This window comes from Ochotona princeps, chromosome 19, assembly GCF_030435755.1.
Source record: "Ochotona princeps isolate mOchPri1 chromosome 19, mOchPri1.hap1, whole genome shotgun sequence".
NCBI lineage: Eukaryota > Metazoa > Chordata > Mammalia > Lagomorpha > Ochotonidae > Ochotona > Ochotona princeps.
The window spans coordinates 49,429,317-49,446,449 of record NC_080850.1 but is presented as its reverse complement, the minus strand read 5'-3'; the positions used below and the strand labels follow the sequence as shown (position 1 = coordinate 49,446,449).

General features: G+C 52.7%; 1 protein-coding gene and 1 non-coding gene across 3 annotated transcripts in view; one reads left to right on the top strand and one right to left on the bottom strand.

The window, feature by feature from the left end:
* Window positions 1-13,421: 13,421 nt before the first annotated feature.
* On the top strand, window positions 13,422-13,555 carry LOC118760130 (small nucleolar RNA SNORA13). The gene has a single exon (XR_004996599.2). It is a non-coding gene; the product is annotated as a small nucleolar RNA SNORA13 (small nucleolar RNA).
* A 1,082-nt stretch (window positions 13,556-14,637) lies between these two features.
* Window positions 14,638-17,133, bottom strand: part of EPB41L4A (erythrocyte membrane protein band 4.1 like 4A) — a 99,124-nt gene continuing 96,628 nt past the window's right edge. For both annotated transcript variants that reach the window (XM_058677546.1, XM_058677548.1), the window contains 3 exons: window positions 16,321-16,431; window positions 16,114-16,195; window positions 14,638-14,893 (listed from right to left, as the gene is read on the bottom strand). In XM_058677546.1, the coding sequence (XP_058533529.1) occupies window positions 14,765-14,893; window positions 16,114-16,195; window positions 16,321-16,431 (322 nt within the window). In that variant the 3' untranslated portion in view covers window positions 14,638-14,764. The remainder of the gene's footprint in view (window positions 14,894-16,113; window positions 16,196-16,320; window positions 16,432-17,133) is intronic.

The following is a 17,133-nucleotide window of genomic DNA, read 5'->3' as shown; positions in this document are numbered from 1 at the left end:
AGTGGCAGACATGGCTAGACAGCTAGTGGCACCCGCCAGCACCAGTGTGGACTGGATAGTGGGGCTGGTTGGGTTGAACTAGGCTACAATGCCCATTGACATGTATGAGAGCTGAATGGAAGGTGGGACAGACTGGACCAGTCTGCTGTACATACTGGCAAGCATGGGAACTAGGGCAAAAGCAGACCTGGTGGGGGTTATTGCAGGTCGCTCTGACTAGGCTGTAGCTTCCACTGGTTTATGTGAGGGCCAAGTGTGTGGTGGGCAGGATAGGGCTGAACTCCAACACCCATTGGTTTGTGTATAAGACAGGGTTGGAGACAGAATTGACTCAGCAATTGCAACCACCAGTGTGTACGTAGGCTGATCATGGTGACAGACTGTGCCAGACCCTGTATTGGCAAACACACGAAAGAATCAGATCTGGAATCACCTCAATGAAGTTTATTTGAGGATCTCCCCAACCGAATTGCTGGGCTCAGAACCCCAATGATTTACAGGTTCCATGGTCTGACCATAAAGTGCACGTGTCAGAGCTGGGCCTCCTCAGTGGCTTAGATGGAGTAGTGGACGGCATATCCAGGTGCACATGAAGGATATGGCAGTACATTGGAGCTGCAGAGGACACCTGGTACCATAACAGAGGATGGAGGACAGAGCAAATCAATCAACTACCCCAGGAAAGAGTAGGCAGCAAATACGTGGACAAATGGAGACTCTAAGTTGGACTGGGTCAGCCAGTGCATTCTGGAGAGATTAATTACATCATGACTGGAGTGTGAAATCGACAGCAATTTAGAACTGCTGAACTATCAAAGCCTCTTGAGCAGGACCCTCAGAGCACGCCCTACATCAGGGACCCTGCGATGGGTGGGAGGCCAGGTGTGGCTTCTCTCCTTTTCTCTCCCCTTCCCCAAGTTACAGGAAGGAACAAAGAGAATGTGGAAACAATGGTCTCACCCACTTTCCTCTAGACCTTGACCCTTCGCACCCTATGTAAAAAATGATCAAAAATAAAATTAAAAAAAAATCCTAGGCAAGAGAAAAAAAGAGAAAGCGAGGGAGGAGGGAGGAGGGAGGCAGGGGGAGGGAGGGAGGAAGAAAGGAATCAAGGAAGCAAGGAAAACAAATGAGCCATTTGCTACTAAATACTGGGCTTGAGAGATTATGCAGGCAGCCACATTGTACTCACGCACAGAAAAGCACAAACTTGGGCCTGATGAGATAGCCTAGTGGTTAAAGTCCTCGCCTTGCACACGCCAACATCCCATAAGATTGTCGGTTCTAATCCCGGCAGCTCCACTTCCCATCCAGCTTCCTGCTTGTGGCCTGGGAAAGCAGTCGAGGACAGCCCAAAGCCTTGGGACCCTGCACCCACGTGGGAGACCTGGAAGAGCTCGTGGCTCCTGGCTTTGGACTGGCTCAGCTTTGGCCATTGCAGTCACTTGGGGAGTGAACCATCAGACAGAAGATGTTCCTCTATCTCTCCTCTTCTCTGTAAATCTAACTTTCTAATAAAAAATAAATGAAATCTTTTTTAAAAAAAGCAAAAATTTGCAAGGAAACAGAAAATAATGAAGCATATTCCCATATAAGAGTAGAATTTTCTTAAAGTGAGTCTCAAAATTACTACCTTAGTTTTTTTGTTCATAGTCCTGACCCACCGGATGCCAGATAAATACTGTCTTTGGAGTCTATGACACTCTTTTTTTTAAAGGATTTTTTTAAGGTAGAGAAACAAAGAGAGACTGAGAACGAGACAGAAGTAGATCTTCCATGCCCTGGCTCACCCTCCCAACATCCAGGGCTGGAACAGGCCAAAGCCAGGAGCCACAAGCTCCACGGGGGTCTCCCATGTGGGTGGGCCATCAAGCACCGCCCTCACGGCACATTAGCGGGAGGCTGGACTGGAAGCACAGCTGCCAGGACTTGAACTGGCACTGCAAGATGGTACAGCAGAACCACGAGAAGCAGACCAAGCTGCTGCTTTGGACCACTGGACCCCAGAACGATGGGAGTCCCCGCCTTTGCCCAGCCCCTTCCCCTCCTACTTCCCTCCCCTCCCCCTCCTTGACTTGTTCTGCTCTTCACTAGAAAAAATTACAAAGCTGAATAGACTAACTATGTGTATCAGAATCCTATTGCGCTTGTAAGCAAAAATCCCAAATTAAATAAGAGGTCTATCAGCACAAGTAAACTCACAAAATTACAGACCTGGAAAAGACACCACGGACTCTGAGAGCAACGTCTGCCTTTGGCCCATGATGAAACCTCGGCCCAGAAGCCAACACGAGAATGCGATCAGGACACATCAGCTCCAGGACTCGCTCCCAGCGCTCCGCCCGGACCCAGCACTCACCAGGCACAGGCCCTTGGGGATTCTCATTGTCGGGACTCAATGTGAACGTGTAGGCTAGGTGCCGTGGGCAGTCGCTCACCTGGTGCCAGCCGCTGGTTTTTCTGTGAGCCAGCTGGTAGTGGAGCTGGCAGAAAGCCGCTTTCTCCAGTTCTGCCTAGCACTCTCCCTTGTGCCGGGCTCCTCGGTAAGCAGAGGAAGAGGAAGGAAGAGGAACAACAAAAAGTAGCTTCTAACGCCAATGAGTCAGGAACTAGGCAGGCTGAGCCCCAGCACAGCGCCTGACCAACACGAGCCATCATCATCCACACGATGACAGCATGGGAGCAGAGCCGGCCTGCGTGCAGGAACTCACACGTGCAGGAGCACCTGTCCATCCCAAGAGGAAGGGAGCCTTTGCAGAGGCAGCAGGGTTCTGGGAAGCGTCCAGAACACACTGGAAGTTCTACTCAGATTCAGCCCACGGTGGTCAAGTACACGTCTGAGTACCTCAGAACTGAAAAAAGGACAAGTCTATTTTTGTGCAGAAACCTTGGAATCCACATGAATCTCTGAGATGCATATCATGAAAAACTATGAATACAAAATGTTTTAAATCAAAATAAACTTATCTTTTAAATTCATTTTCCATGAACTTCCTGAAGCCCTCTCATGCATATAAATAAGTATGCTTGCTACACATTTATAAACTGTATATATGTGAGCCACGTGGAAACAGTACCACACAACCAAACGTGCATGGTTAGCATCGATTTAAGGAAGTTCCTGTTTTCCTTTGGGCTTTTTCAGTATTCTGCAAGGAACATGCACTTTTTTTCTTCCTCAGAAAAAAAACAAACAGAAGACATTAGTGAAAAGTAACCAGCCCTGGGCCCAGTGCAATAGCATAGCAGTTAAAGTCCTCGCCTTGAAAGTGCTGGGATCCCATATGGGTGCCGGTTCTAATCCCAGCAGCTCCACTTCCCATCCAGCTCCCTGCTTGTGGCCTGGGAAAGCAGTCGAGGAAGGCCCAAGGCCTTGGGACCCTGCACCCGCGTGGGAGACCTGGAAGAGCTCCTGGCTCCTGGCTTCCGACTGGCTCGGTTCTAGCTGTTGCAGTCACTTGGGGAGTGAACCATAGGACGGAAGATCTTCCTCTCTGTCTCTTCTCTCTGTATATCTGTCTTTCCAATAAAAAATTAAAAAAAAAATTTTTAAATAAACAGCCCTACATTAAGGATGAGCTGAATGCAAAGGAAAGAATTCTTGATATCCTTTCCAAATTCTGACCAATTCCTCAGGTTCATAATTCAGCACTGGCGGAAAACAAAGTGAATGATGCAGAACCATCAAGCTAATGACTTTTTGCTTCCCTTACAATGACTGATTCCAGGATTTCTGCTCATGGACACCCGGGGAATGTGACAACTGACAGCAGGGCCTAGATGACCTGAATGTGTACAGACACTATCAAACTAAAGGGGAAAACGGTTTCCAAAACCTCAGGCAGGCTCCACTGCAGGCTCAGAAAGCCACACTTGAGACCAGCAACGTGACAAACCACCTGCGAAGCTGGCTCCCAGATGTGCTCCACTTCCAACCCAGCTTCCTGCTCACGTGCCAGCGAACAGTCGATGACGGGCTCAAGTACCTACACGGGGACCAGGCGGAGTCCCAGGCTCCTCGCTCAGGCCTGCCCAGCCTGTCACTGGAGCATGTTGGGAGTGAATCAGTAGATGAAAGATTCTCTCTCTCTTTCTGTAACTGTCTTTCCAATAATTTTTTTTTAAAATCAAAGTGCCATTGGGCTTGGACTGCATGTCCCCTATACTCCCAAGAGAAGGACTGAGTGCATTTACAATCACCAGTAAAAAGAAAAGGCAAACGCCATGTAGCACATGATACTGTCAGGGTCATCACAAGCAACAGTTGATCCATCGCTAGCTTGTTTATCAACACTGCTTCTACTCCCCTTCTCCCCATTCTAACCAGCTGCAGTAACTGGACATAACCACAGACCATGGGATGCCGTGGGCAACCCCACAACAGCCCTCCGTGATTCCCACCTCCTCCTACTCAAGTCCTCTGTAAGCTCCTCCCCAGCTTGCCAAAGCGATGGGATGTCACTTCCAAGACTAGGTTACCAAAAACCATGGTTTCCATTCTCCCTCACTAGGGAAACCATTGGCCATGCGCTGTGAGCCATCCTGTGGGGGAGCCCCACGGCAGCGAACTAGGCGCTCATCTAACAGCTAGGTTCTCCAAATCTCTTCAACAGAGGCAGCTCCAGAAGGTGCCATGAGGCGGATGCAAGCCCAGGTGCACCCCACTCACGAGAACCACTGCCGTTCTCCCCACACTGACATCTTCCTGACCGCCAGACTCCAAAATCAGAACTGAGGCTGGTGCTGGCAGCGGCATGTTCACCAGGAGAGTGCAAAGGATGTGGGTACAGGACACTGCTGTCTGAACCATCCCTGCCACCTCTTCCCCTAGCAGCCAGCTGGGAGTTCATCACGGACATCCCCCCTCCTGCTCCACCTGCTCCTCATGGGGTCTTGTAAGCCATTTGGACACCCCCTCTTTGGCACATCTCCAAGGTGGTTGCCCAGTCACCTCAGTGTAAGAGTTCTGAGATGCTCCCAGGGGTGCAGCTGCACTTGTCTGCTGCCAGCAACTTGAAGAGGCCCCAGCTTCAAGAATGTTCTGGGAAGCTGCTTCCTTTTATTTTGCATATGTGTACATTCTTTATATGTCCCCCTGGTCGGCCTGCCCTCCCAGCAGTCTGTGCATGAGCCACTGAATTTCATGAAATAAAGCTGCCATGTGACAGCCTACACACACACACAACACCCTGAGGACTACGGAGAGAAGCATGAGAGGGGGTCGAGCACAGGCCCGGGGGCGGGGGGCATCTGTACACTCCATGGGAGGGGGTTGAGCACAGGCCGGGGGGGGGGCATCTGTACACTCCATGGGAGGGGGTTGAGCACAGGCCCAGCGGGGGGGCGGGGCATCTGTACACTCCATGGGAGGGGGGGTTTGAGCTAGGTTGTTTTGGCGCAGCCCAGCGGGGGGCATCTGTACACTCCATGGGAGGGGGTTGAGCACAGGCCCAGCGGGGGCATCTGTACACTCCATGGGAGGGGGTTGAGCACAGGCCCAGCGGGGGGCATCTGTACACTCCATGGGAGGGGGTTGAGCACAGGCCCAGCGGGGGGGCGGGGCATCTGTACACTCCATGGGAGGGGGTTGAGCACAGGCCCAGCGGGGGGCATCTGTACACTCCATGGGAGGGGGTTGAGCGCAGGCCCAGCGGGGGGGCGGGGCATCTGTACACTCCATGGGAGGGGGTTGAGCGCAGGCCCAGCGGGGGGGCGGGGCATCTGTACACTCCATGGGAGGGGGTTGAGCACAGGCCCAGCGGGGGCATCTGTACACTCCATGGGAGGGGGTTGAGCACAGGCCCAGTGGGGGGCATCTGTACACTCCATGGGAGGGGGTTGAGCACAGGCCCAGCGGGGGGCATCTGTACACTCCATGGGAGGGGGTTGAGCGCAGGCCCAGTGGGGGGCATCTGTATACTCCATGGGAGGGGGTTGAGCACAGGCTCAGCGGGGGGGGCATCTGTATACTCCATGGGAGGGGGGGTTTGAGCTAGGTTGTTTTGGCGCAGCCCAGCGGGGGGCATCTGCACACTCGGGGGGTGTGATGGGCACTGGGTGCCTTCTCTCTGTGCCCCTCTCCCACCCTCTGGCTCCTGGAGAAGACCGTCCATGGAACATGCCTGGAGCCTCACACGTTAGCCTGCAGGAGTCTTCCGCCCTCTCTTTACAGCCCCACAGCACTGAGGGCCCTGCTCCTACAAGTCTCCTCCTCTGAGATGGCCAGCTCCTCCAGGGCCAACACGTCCTTTCACCCGCCATCTTCCAGCATTTCATTTGCCTGAACTCTGTTCTCTCAGGAATTTACAAGCAGTACAAACTACTTCATGAAGTAATACCTGCAAATCATAGCTATGGTGCCAGATGAGAATATGAATGTCATTTTGTTGTGTACTTGATCCTGAGGGAAAAGATTTAGAAGTGTGGGTCAAAAATAACCTATCCACAGAAATGAACACATTGATTACAATTAGGAACACCTCATAATAACTTAGAAGTCGTTTCAAAAGAGATTCGAGGCTAGGATTTTGGAAATTAATTATACCATGGCATGCAGACACAGAACTGGCTGTGCGGCCCTGACCTGCCAGGGCAGTCCCCCAGGATGGGAGGTACTTGGCCAGTGCTTTTATCTTAATGTTAGGGCTTCAACCACATCTATGAGACATCAGGAATAGAAACCACATTTAAAATCCTGATACTGCCTCTAAGAACCGAATAAACTGAAAAGAAACAACAGCAGCTGTTTGGATAACTGGAAAAAGTAACAATGAGAAACTTCCCAAGATGCGGTCTCATGTTAAGGTAACAATTACTTCAAAAATAACTGCAAATTCTCACAACGGTCTTTGAATTCTTTCAATTATTGTCAGTTGCCAAATTATTTCCCAGTTCTTACCAGAACACGTTTGGACACTCTAATGATCGAATAATCATTATCTTGTGAAATAACCTGTTCCCACATGGGACTACTTCCGGCCGCCAGAAAGCCGCTAATCCAGTTCATTACTTTCCCACTCCGGGATCTGCATCTAATCACTTGGAATCACACGGGACAAGCCAATCCCTTCCTCATAACCCAGGCTTACCAGGCGATCGTCACCCCGCCTCCTGACTCTGCCTTCCTAGCAGCCGGTCCCTTGGGGACACCCCTGACCACAGCTCCCTGTGTTCCTCTCCTTGCTTGTCCCCCAGGTGGGGCGACCACCACCCCACCTCCTGACTGCCTTCCTAGCAGCCGGTCCCTTGGGGACACCCCTCTGCAACACAGCTGCCTGCTTTGCCCTCCTTGCTTGCCCATTCTTGGACATCTTGGACATCTCTGAGCTCAGCGACACCCCAACTTGAGGTCCTGTACCTAGACTTGAAGGTGGTCCCGGCATGAGCCCACCACGCCACACTTTCGGTCAGTGAAACCTGAATTACCATGTACTCCGCTGACGTCATGGCACGCTGACATACTGTCACTGCTAGCACGAGTTACAGCTGTATATAATTCGTCCTACTGTTGGTCTTAGGATCAAATAGTGCAAGAAGCTTCTGGCCCAGCCCGGGATGTTACAGCCACCAGGGATTGAACCAACAGATGAAAGCTCTCTCTCCATCTCTCTCTCTGTAACTCTTTCAAATGAATAAATTTTTAAAATGTATTCTTCCTAACAACTATTTATGCACATGTGACTGAGCGGAGCAAGTAAGTTCCACAAGTTAATAACTCCCTATTGCTGCACACACAGGCACTTCCTGCCATGGCTCCGGCCTTACTGTTTGAGTTATCTGAGGACATACAGCTCCAGGGCACAGAGAGTTCAACTCTGCACATTCTGTTTGCATCAGAATGCATAAGATCTTTTAAATTACTCACATAGATCTTTTCCACATAACCAGATAAAACATACAAACAAACAAAACCCTGAAGCTTCATCTCTGAAAACTTGTATGAATATGAGCTTTAGAAATACACTTGGAAAGGGCGGGTCTACTCAAACAGAAACATTCTATTGCTAATTTCATTTCAATTACAGTATTTGAAAGAGCCTCTAAAATCAGCATGGTTTTTGTGTTTGGCTTCTACTGCCACCTGGTGGTGAGCTCTGTATATTACCATCTGGTCCATCTGGATTCCTGAGCTCTCTGAAGTCACCCTTCCCATAAGAACTCTACAAGGTGGTGTTCGCCTGGCAGACACTGTGACCAGCAAGCAGTACCGGCCTGCCGCGCAGGCTCTGGATTGAGTCCCAACTGCTCCGCTTTCAATCTAACACCCTGCTAAGGTGCCTGGGAGAGCCGCAGAGGATGCCCAGGCTCTCGCACCCCCGCCCCCATGCGGGAACCTGGAGGGGGATCCTAGCTCCTGGCTTTGGCCTAGTCCACCCCTGGCCATCAGCAGCCATTTGAGGAGTGAACCAGCACATGGAAGACCTCTCTCTCTCTCTCTCTCTTTCAAATAAATAAAGAAAATATTTTAAAAAGAAAAGCACTAATAAAATGGTGGTGTTGAAGATAATACTTAAAGCCCTGTTGACTACATTAAGACAAGTTGCCTCTTTCTTGATCACTTGTATATGTGAAGGCATTTGGAATAATTAATAAATTTATTATATAGAACACTTAAGGAAAAATAACTTAATGTAAATTACACCTCTAACCAAGAAAAGAAATGAAAGGAAAGGACAAGACCTCTCCAAGCACAGATCCACCCGGCTTTTAATATAAACCAATGCATAAAGATCAGAAAAAAGGGAGGCCAGCATTGTAAGACAGCAAGTAAAACAGCCAGGTGTGACACGAGCATCCCACGCGGGCGCCAGTCCAGGCCTAAGGGCCTGGGAAAGGCAGTGGGGGCAGCGCCAGAGTTGGGCCCAGCCACCTGCGGGAGGCCTCGTGCTGGCCCACCATGGCGATCGCAGTCTGGGAAGTGAACCAGCACATGGGAGACTCACTCTATCTCTGTAAATGACTTTCAAAACAAATAAATCTTCACAAAGGAGAATAAATCAGAAGACCATGAGTCCAATGGTTTAGTTCATGGCAGTGGGATACCTCAGTCTGTTTCATAATTCCCATTTCTCCTTCCTAAAATGTCTATGGATTTTTTCATATAGATAACCATAACTATTTTAAGTAATTTATTTTGCTTAATTTCCCAATAACAATCCAGCTAACCCAGGGATTTTTCCTTTGATTACTGGTATAGACATTTACGATTTTACCAGAGCAAGACTGCCAATCCTTTTACTGAACTTTGAAGTATTTCCTTAAATCTAACACAGTGCTGAAGGAAATGCTTCCTTGCGGTTCAAAAGGCAGGAAGCCTTTGTTGCCATTTTCACAAACATTTGCTCTTGTGGACTGAGTCTTCTCTGTAATTAAACGCTTTTTCTTGGCCTTCCTATCATTTAACTTTTAAAACTCCCATAGTTGTTATTTTGCTCTTTTCCCCCAATCTTCATCTCAGCAGCATGCAGATGGCGCCCCTGCCGGTCACCTGGGGTACTGACTGAAGGACTGGCTCAGGCCACGGATCCCGAACCTGAGAAACCACCAGGCTCGTGCCATTATCCTATGAAATTCAGCGTGTTTTAATATTTAATATTAGAATGTTTAATATTAGGAGTTGGAAGGGAGTTAGCCTTTCTTCATTACTCTTCCTCTAAATTATTCTGACAGTTATCCCGTTTATTCCAAATGAACTTCAAGATAATAATGTTGCAGGTCCCCAGAGAACTGGAGCTATTTTAAGAGATTTTGTAAGAACTTTTCTGAAGTTACCTTGGAAAGAATCGCTACCTTTACACACGGCTTATTAGCAGAAGAAAGCAGGATTAGTGATAAGCCTTTCGGATGCTCTTAAGCTGAGTGGCTTTCCAAGGAACAAATTCAACAGATGCTTTACAGGCCCAGTGCAATAGCCTAGCAGCTAACGTCCTCGCCTTGCACGTGCCCAGGATCCCGTATGGGCGCTGGTTCTAATCCCAGTGGCCCTACTTCCCATCCAGCTCCCTGTTTGTGGCCTGGGAAAGCAGTTGCGGATGGCCCAATGCCTTGGGACCCTGCACCCGCGTGGGAGACCTAGAAGAGACTCCTGGCTCCTGCCTCTGGATTGGCCCAGCTCCATTGTGGCCACCTGCGAAGTGAATCAACGGACAGAAGATCTTCCTCTCTACCTCTCCTCCTCTCTGTATGTCTGACTTACCAATAAAAATAAAAATAAAAATAAATCTTTCCAAAAAAGATGCTTTATGTCTGCAATTCAGAATATTGTCCTAAGTGCATGGATGGGTTGCTTGCCAAGTAAGGCAGCCCTGAGAGGCCACACGGCAAAGCTAAGAGGGCTCCAGGACAAGCTCCAGAGCCAGCAGTGCCTGGGACACTTGCCTGCGGCTGGCCACTCAGGGCCAGCGTTCCCAGGGCCCCCTGGGAGTCGGAGGTGAGACAAGGAGCCGCAGCAAGGGAAGCTGACCAGCGATGCCCTCAGTTAGGGAGTCGGGCGGAGGGACTTCACCCCAAGTGGAAAAGTCATCACTAATGGAAGGATAAAACAGGGAAAAGCAGAAATCATTACATCAGGGGCAGCATGGTGTGCAGGCAGCTAAGCCGCCACCTACAATACCTATCACTTGATGCACTTGGCACTATAAGTAATCTACAGTACACTGGAGTTTCTGCACAGGTCTCATGCAAACACAAGGACTGCAGCACTCTGCATAGGGGCTGGAGCACCCACAGGTTTTGCAATCACAGGGTTTTTGGTATCACATTCCGTGGATACCAAGGAATGACACATTATACATATTGTGTATACAAGTGTGTAGGTTGGTGACTCACGTGATTATGAAGGCTGAGAAGTTCTACCACATTCTGTGGAAGCTCAAGCCCAGGAAAGCCAGCGATGTAGTCAGAAGCCTGGAACCAACAAGCAGAGGGTGCAGATTCCAGTGGGCGTCTACTGGCCTGGGCACCAGCAGCCAGGAGGGCAGACATGGCTGTCCCAGGTCAGGCCTTGAGGGGAGCCAGTGGATACTGCCCCGTCCACCTGCGTTGGGGAGAAAATCTACTTTACTCCACTGACTGACTCAAATAGTTGCATACACACACCCACAAAAGCAGCTTAGCCAGGTAGCTGGGTTCCTTAGATCCAGATGAGGTGGCTCACAAAATAACCGCCCCACACACCATCTTCACTGCCCTGCTTCTCACAGATCCCAAGCAACGCCATCCCATCGTCAGACTTACTGCAAACGGCAGTAACACAGTGTCGTGTTAACTGACCAGAATGGGCAGCTCATGAATAGCAACTTAAGAAAAACTAATTAAAGGATGGATTATTTTGCAACCTTACAGCTAATCGTTCAAACGAAAACATTCTCATAGATGTTAGTGCCCACTACAAACAAAAGTGGGCTCCCTTACAGACTAAGCGCTTTTAAAATAAACGTGCCTAGCTTGTCTGAAAAATCTCACTCACTCTCCTAACCAGAAGATACGAGAAAAGCTAGAATGAGGAGGTTTACTCACTTCCACCCTTCCCAGACTATGCCAGGTTTTTGGTGTTTGGTTTTGGGGGTTGTTGTTTTTGTTTGGCTGCCATAACAAATCAACACAAACGCACTGTGGAGAGCTCTTACAAGACCTCAAGTCTGGCTTGAGTCACTTGCCAACACCGAACACAAATAACTGGCGCTCCCGGAGACTAGGACGGTCTGCCTCTGGCTGACCGGCTGTGGGCAGGAACACTCCCCTGCACTTGCAGAAGCAAGCCCCGTTCCCCAGCTCCCCATCCTGGGCCACCTCCAGGCTCGGAGACCCTCGTCCCTGGCTCCCGTGCAAGGCCCCAAGGAGGGTTCGTGTCTCGGGGCTGCAGCCCCTCTTGGACCACCTCTCTCCCTCCCCGTCTGCACCAGCCTGCCTTGCGCCCTGTGAACTGAGGCTGCCAGCGCCAGGACGCCCCGCAGCAGAGGGCGCAGGCGTGGGCTCTCCGCACCAAGCGCAGCAAAGGCTCATTTAGGAGGCCCCGCTCGATGCCACAGCGGGAGCCTGAGCTGTCGGCCGGGGCTGTCCAGGAGCGGACGCTGCAGAGAACAGCCTGTCTTCTGGATCTTGCCGCCTACCCGCCTGAACTCACCCAGCTTGTGCAGGACTGAAGTACCCGGGAAGGTGGAGAACACCCAGCCTTAATCGCTGGGACAAAGGTTTCCTCTACTCACTCCTGACTCGTTTAGGAGAGAGACTTTCAAAAAGAAAGTGACAGCAAACACAGGAAGCCACCCAAGGAAGACCCCACCTAAGCACTCACTTCTAGAAGCTTCCAGGCTGGGGGCGAGGCGCACCGCACAGGTGGCCAGGACCCGTGCTGAGGGCGCTCTGGGAGGCGGGGGCGCGGGCTCCCCGGTGCCCATCACCGAGGGCGCAGGTGCCCGAGCTGCAGAACCGCCAGGACCCGCGGCCGGGCCTTCCCCGGCGGCTTCCCCAGACGAGGACGTCATGGCCACCTCTTGCCCGCGCCTCTGGGGTCCCCGGGGGAGCCCCAGACTCACGGGGGCTTCTAAGGCAGGTCTGCCAGTCTGTTTCTCATCACCTTAAGATACTTCGGAAGCCCCCGAGACAACTGTCACCATTCCCGTTCTTGTGGCATGGCCACTCGTCTGTTTTCTTTTTCTTCAAACCACTTTGAGGCATAACTGAAAATTTTCTGTCAAAGCTGTAAGTAGCTGGGTACTGTCAGCCGCCAGCCTCCCGGGCGGGCTGTGGCTTCCGGGCGTCTGCGCCGGAGCCTGAGGAACATGGCGACCCGGCGTGCTTCCACGGGCCGGGGTCTCACCGCCCTCCCGGGAGCCGGCAGCAAGAGCGGGCAATGTCTGCTGTCAGCGACCCAGGCCGCAGCGGCGGGGTCTGCAGCCCGGAGCCCCGAGCCTGGGGTCGGAGGGCGCTCGGGTTCCGCCCCCCAGCTAAACGCGAGGTCGCCCCGCGCGGGTCTCCGAACCGCGGGAGCCTGAGGTAAAAGCCCGCGCTCCCGATCTCCCGCGCTCTCGCGAGAGCTGCCGATGGTACGGGCCGCGCTCCCCCGCCCGCCAACAGTGGGCCCTTCCGCGAGTAGATAAGCCGAGCGGGCGGGCGGCGGGCCCTTTCCGGAGCCGGGCGCTGGGTGACCCTGCAGGTGGGCGGGCGGCAGGTCCTTTCCGGAGCTGGGCACTGGGTGACCCTGCAGGTGGGCGGGCGGCAGGTCCTTTCCCGAGCTGGGCACTGGGTGACCCTGTGTGCAGGCGGGCCCTTTCCCGAGCTGGGCACTGGGTGCCCCTGCGGGCGGGAGAGGGGCCGGCGGAGGCTGCGGGTTGTGGCCGTGCAGCGTGTGGGACCCGCGGAAGCTTGGCAGGTGAGTCGGCATGGACGGGGGCCAGGGCGGGCGCTGGGCAGTGACCGCGCGCCTTCGTGTTGCCCGTTCGCCTTTACCCGCTGGCGGCCGTGGTGTCAAGCAAGGCGGACATGGAGCGCTTGGCAGCCTTTTCCGGCCCGGAGGTTGGATATCTCCGACGCAGGACCTGCTCGAGCGACAGGCGCTGGCTGGGCCCGGGTCTGGACAGCCCGAGACGGGCGGAGAGCTCGCGGGTGATGCTGTCGCGGTCAAGTGCAAAAAAGGGTGTTTTGTGTTTTTCTGTCGTATTGCCGTATGATGAGCACTTGTGCCAGCATTAAGACGTGTCAATATTTGCGGCTAACCTGGGTATCTTTTCTTTCAGGGCCTTCTTGGGGGAGCTTGGAGATGGGACGTTGACAGAACACCTGGATTGTGACAGGCCTGCAGAATGCTAACAACTGTGCCATAAAGGTTCGGTGTACTGCTTTGAGGTTTGCGTTTTAAGTGATTTATTGCTTCCTTGACACCTTGGAATGGGATACCTTGGGTTATGTTAATGTCCACAGTAGCACTGGTGTTCTGGTCACTCGGTCTGGGCCAAGTGAGCTGACTGCCCTCTGGGGACTGTGCACCTGCTGTCTTTGCTTAAACTGCTCAGGCATATAGGGAACTGTGCTGAAAACCCTTAGCAGTTGGGAACTTGATGCTGAGCACACTGGCTCTCAGATCTGGGCTGGGGGAGGGGGATGATGTCGTAGAAGAGCCATAGCAGAAGGCAAGGGGACTCAAGAACAGTAAGGTGAGGTTGACCTGCTGAGGACTACTGGTTAGGTGTCCAGCTTGCACATGGCCTGAGCACAGGGCAGGGGCCTTCAGCAGAGTCCAAGGTCCCTTGGATCTTGGCAGAACACATACATGAAGAGTGAGGGTGAGCTGCCCAAAGCAAACTTGCAGGGAGCGAGGGCAGGTGGTCCTGACAGGAGACAGTCTGGGAAGGGTAGCAGGCACAATTTAGCTCAAATTGAGGGGTCAGGTTAACTGGACGTGGCCTTTTCTGAAAACAAGACAGGACACTCTAGAAAGCAAAGGCAATACTTAGGAACATTTCTGAATAACCAGTCGAACAAAGTGTCACAAAATACAGTGTTATGGACAGCATGATGTAGAAGATACCCCCACTGACCGCATGCCTCAACCACCTGCAGCCCGGGGTCCAGGACGGTCACAGGCGGAGGTTGTCGGGACTAGAGGTGCCATCCTGTCCCTAACCCCATCGGCCCCCTAGGCACTTGTCCCGTCAGGGTGCCCGTGGTGCCACCCTGGCCAGTCCGCAGCCCTCTGCTCGGGTCAGCTCTTCATCCTGGGGCAGGCCTATCCAGCAGGAATGTGGCTCCTGTGGCACGGCCAGGGTCAGCTCTCGGTCCTGAGACGGGAGGCCTGGACAGTCCTGACGGTTTTTGCCGTGTGTTTCCCAGCCAGGTTGCTTGTAGACACGTGAGGCTTTTCTTCCATGAGGCTATCTTTAGACCCATTTCGTCTCTGGAATGAATTTGGGAAAAAATAAAGATTCAGAAGAAAATAAAGCCAAATTGTGAATTCTCCAAGCAGCGGGAAGGACAGCCAGCTGGAGGCTGCTTATGAAGTGGGTGTGGAGTCTCCTAGGCTCTGACACTGCATCCCAGCAGTTGTGGGACTGGACCTTGGGCTGCCCCACCTGCTGGCAGAGGCAGCCACCCAGGAGGCATGTCTCCAAGGGCAGCTTCACACAGGTGCTGCACCATTTAGGAATTCCCGCAAGTCGCCCAGAAATCTTGAATCCGCGGGGAGGAACCCACTCTTTCTGCCAGGGAGGGAAGGGGAGGTCCAGGTGCTGGTTCACTCCCCAGATGGCTGCAATGGCCAGACCTGAGCCAATCAGGAGCCAGGAACTTTGTCCTGTGTCCCACACGGGTGCTGGGTTTGAAGGCCTTCAGCCCTCCACCACTGCATTTCCAGGCCATAAACGGGGAGCTGAATCAGAAGTGGAGCAGCCTGGACACAAACTGGCACCCACGTGGCATGCAGACGCTTGTAGTCAGAGCACTAGCCAGTTAAGCCATTGCACCAGCACCAGTATATCTTTTTTTTAAATCTGTAAAACTCGGAGGCGGCATGGCGTAGTTGGCCAGTCCTCTGCCTGTCAGCACCAGCATCCCATATAGGTGCAGTGCTGTTTCAAGATCTAGCTGCTCCAGTTCAAATCTATCTCCATGCTTATGGCCTGGGAAAGCAGCAAGGGGATGGCACAAAGCTTTGGGAACCTGCACCTACTTGGGAGATCCAGAAGAAGCTCCTGGCTCCTGGCTTCAGCTCACCTCAGCTCCAGCCATTGTGGCCATTTGGGGAGTGAACCAGCAGATGGCGCTCTCTCTGCACATCTCTAGAACACTATTTCACATTTTTTAAAAAAAGGAATCTTAAAAATTAAGTAAAAATAAAACTCTGGCTCCAAATAACCTTAGAATTGTGGCTCCCCTGGCCTTATCCAGACCTCAGATCACTTCAGACCTTGCCCTGTGGCCAGCCAGCTCTCCTCAGAACTTAGCCCTGCCCAGGCGCTACCCTGGGTCGGGATGCGGGCCCCTCCTCCTGTGGTTTGCACAAGTCCCTGTAAGACAGACTGGGGGCGGGGGGGAGTTAGGGTCCCCAGCAGAAGTCCGTGGGGCGTTGTCCTCTCGGCTGCCACCAGCCCACACCCCAAAGCCTTCCTGCGCACCGACCTGATGCACCGTGGCACCTCCGGAGCCCTGCGCATCTGCGGAGCGAGTCACCGGCAGGGGGGGAACCAGGTCCGTCTTGGAACTGCAGAGAGCAGGTTTTAGGGTTAGCAGGCTTGGAACTCCCCTGGGAAGGGGCGACCGTGCAAATGGAACTTTCTGGAGAGTTCTATGGGGAAGGCACGGACGTGCTCGGGGCTGCTCACTTACTTCAGCTCTGAGAGAACCGACCGCTCTCCATCTGAGCACTGGGACCGGCGGTACTGGCGGTAACTGCGTGGCGAATGCGAGTGTCTGATGCGGACAGGGTCACCCTGAGTCCTGGAGAGGCAAATGCAGCAGGCGTCAGGGTGGGCAGCAGGCGTCAGGGTGGGCTGCAGGCAGGCAGCTCCTCCCTGGCCCTGACCCACAGTGGGCCTGGTTCAGGCCACTCAGAGGAACCTGGCCCAGCCTCTGGCCGCAACGTCACAAGTCCAGAACAGAATACGCTGTTGGCCACATGTGAAAGTGGAGCTCTTCTCTTCTCTGCAGTACTTTTCTGTGTGTGTGTGTGAGGATGTGCGCACGTGCGTGCAGCCACCATACTTCCAATGAAATGATTCCTTATGGTAGAACTCCCTCCAGTGTCAAGGAAGGAAAACCTACCACATGGTATCTCAGCCATTATGTGTGAAGGTGATTGCGGGCCTGTCACTCAAGGACACAATCAACTTGGAGAGTGATGCCAGTATTCTTACACATATACGTGCACACAGACTGCACACACGTACATACACACATGCACATACATATGTACACATACACGGGTACACATATACGCAGGCAGGGGAGGGGATGAATCGTTAGCCTGACTTCTTGGTTTGTATCAGCAGCTGTTAATCAGCTAATGGATTGGGAATGCCAGGGAAGGGCGGGCCAGGCAGAAGCAGAGGTACAGGAGGTACAGCAGTGAGCAGGGAGTGTGGACCCACAGCTGCGCTGTAGCGCCCACTGCCGGGTCCCGCTGTGCTGCCAGGAATCCTG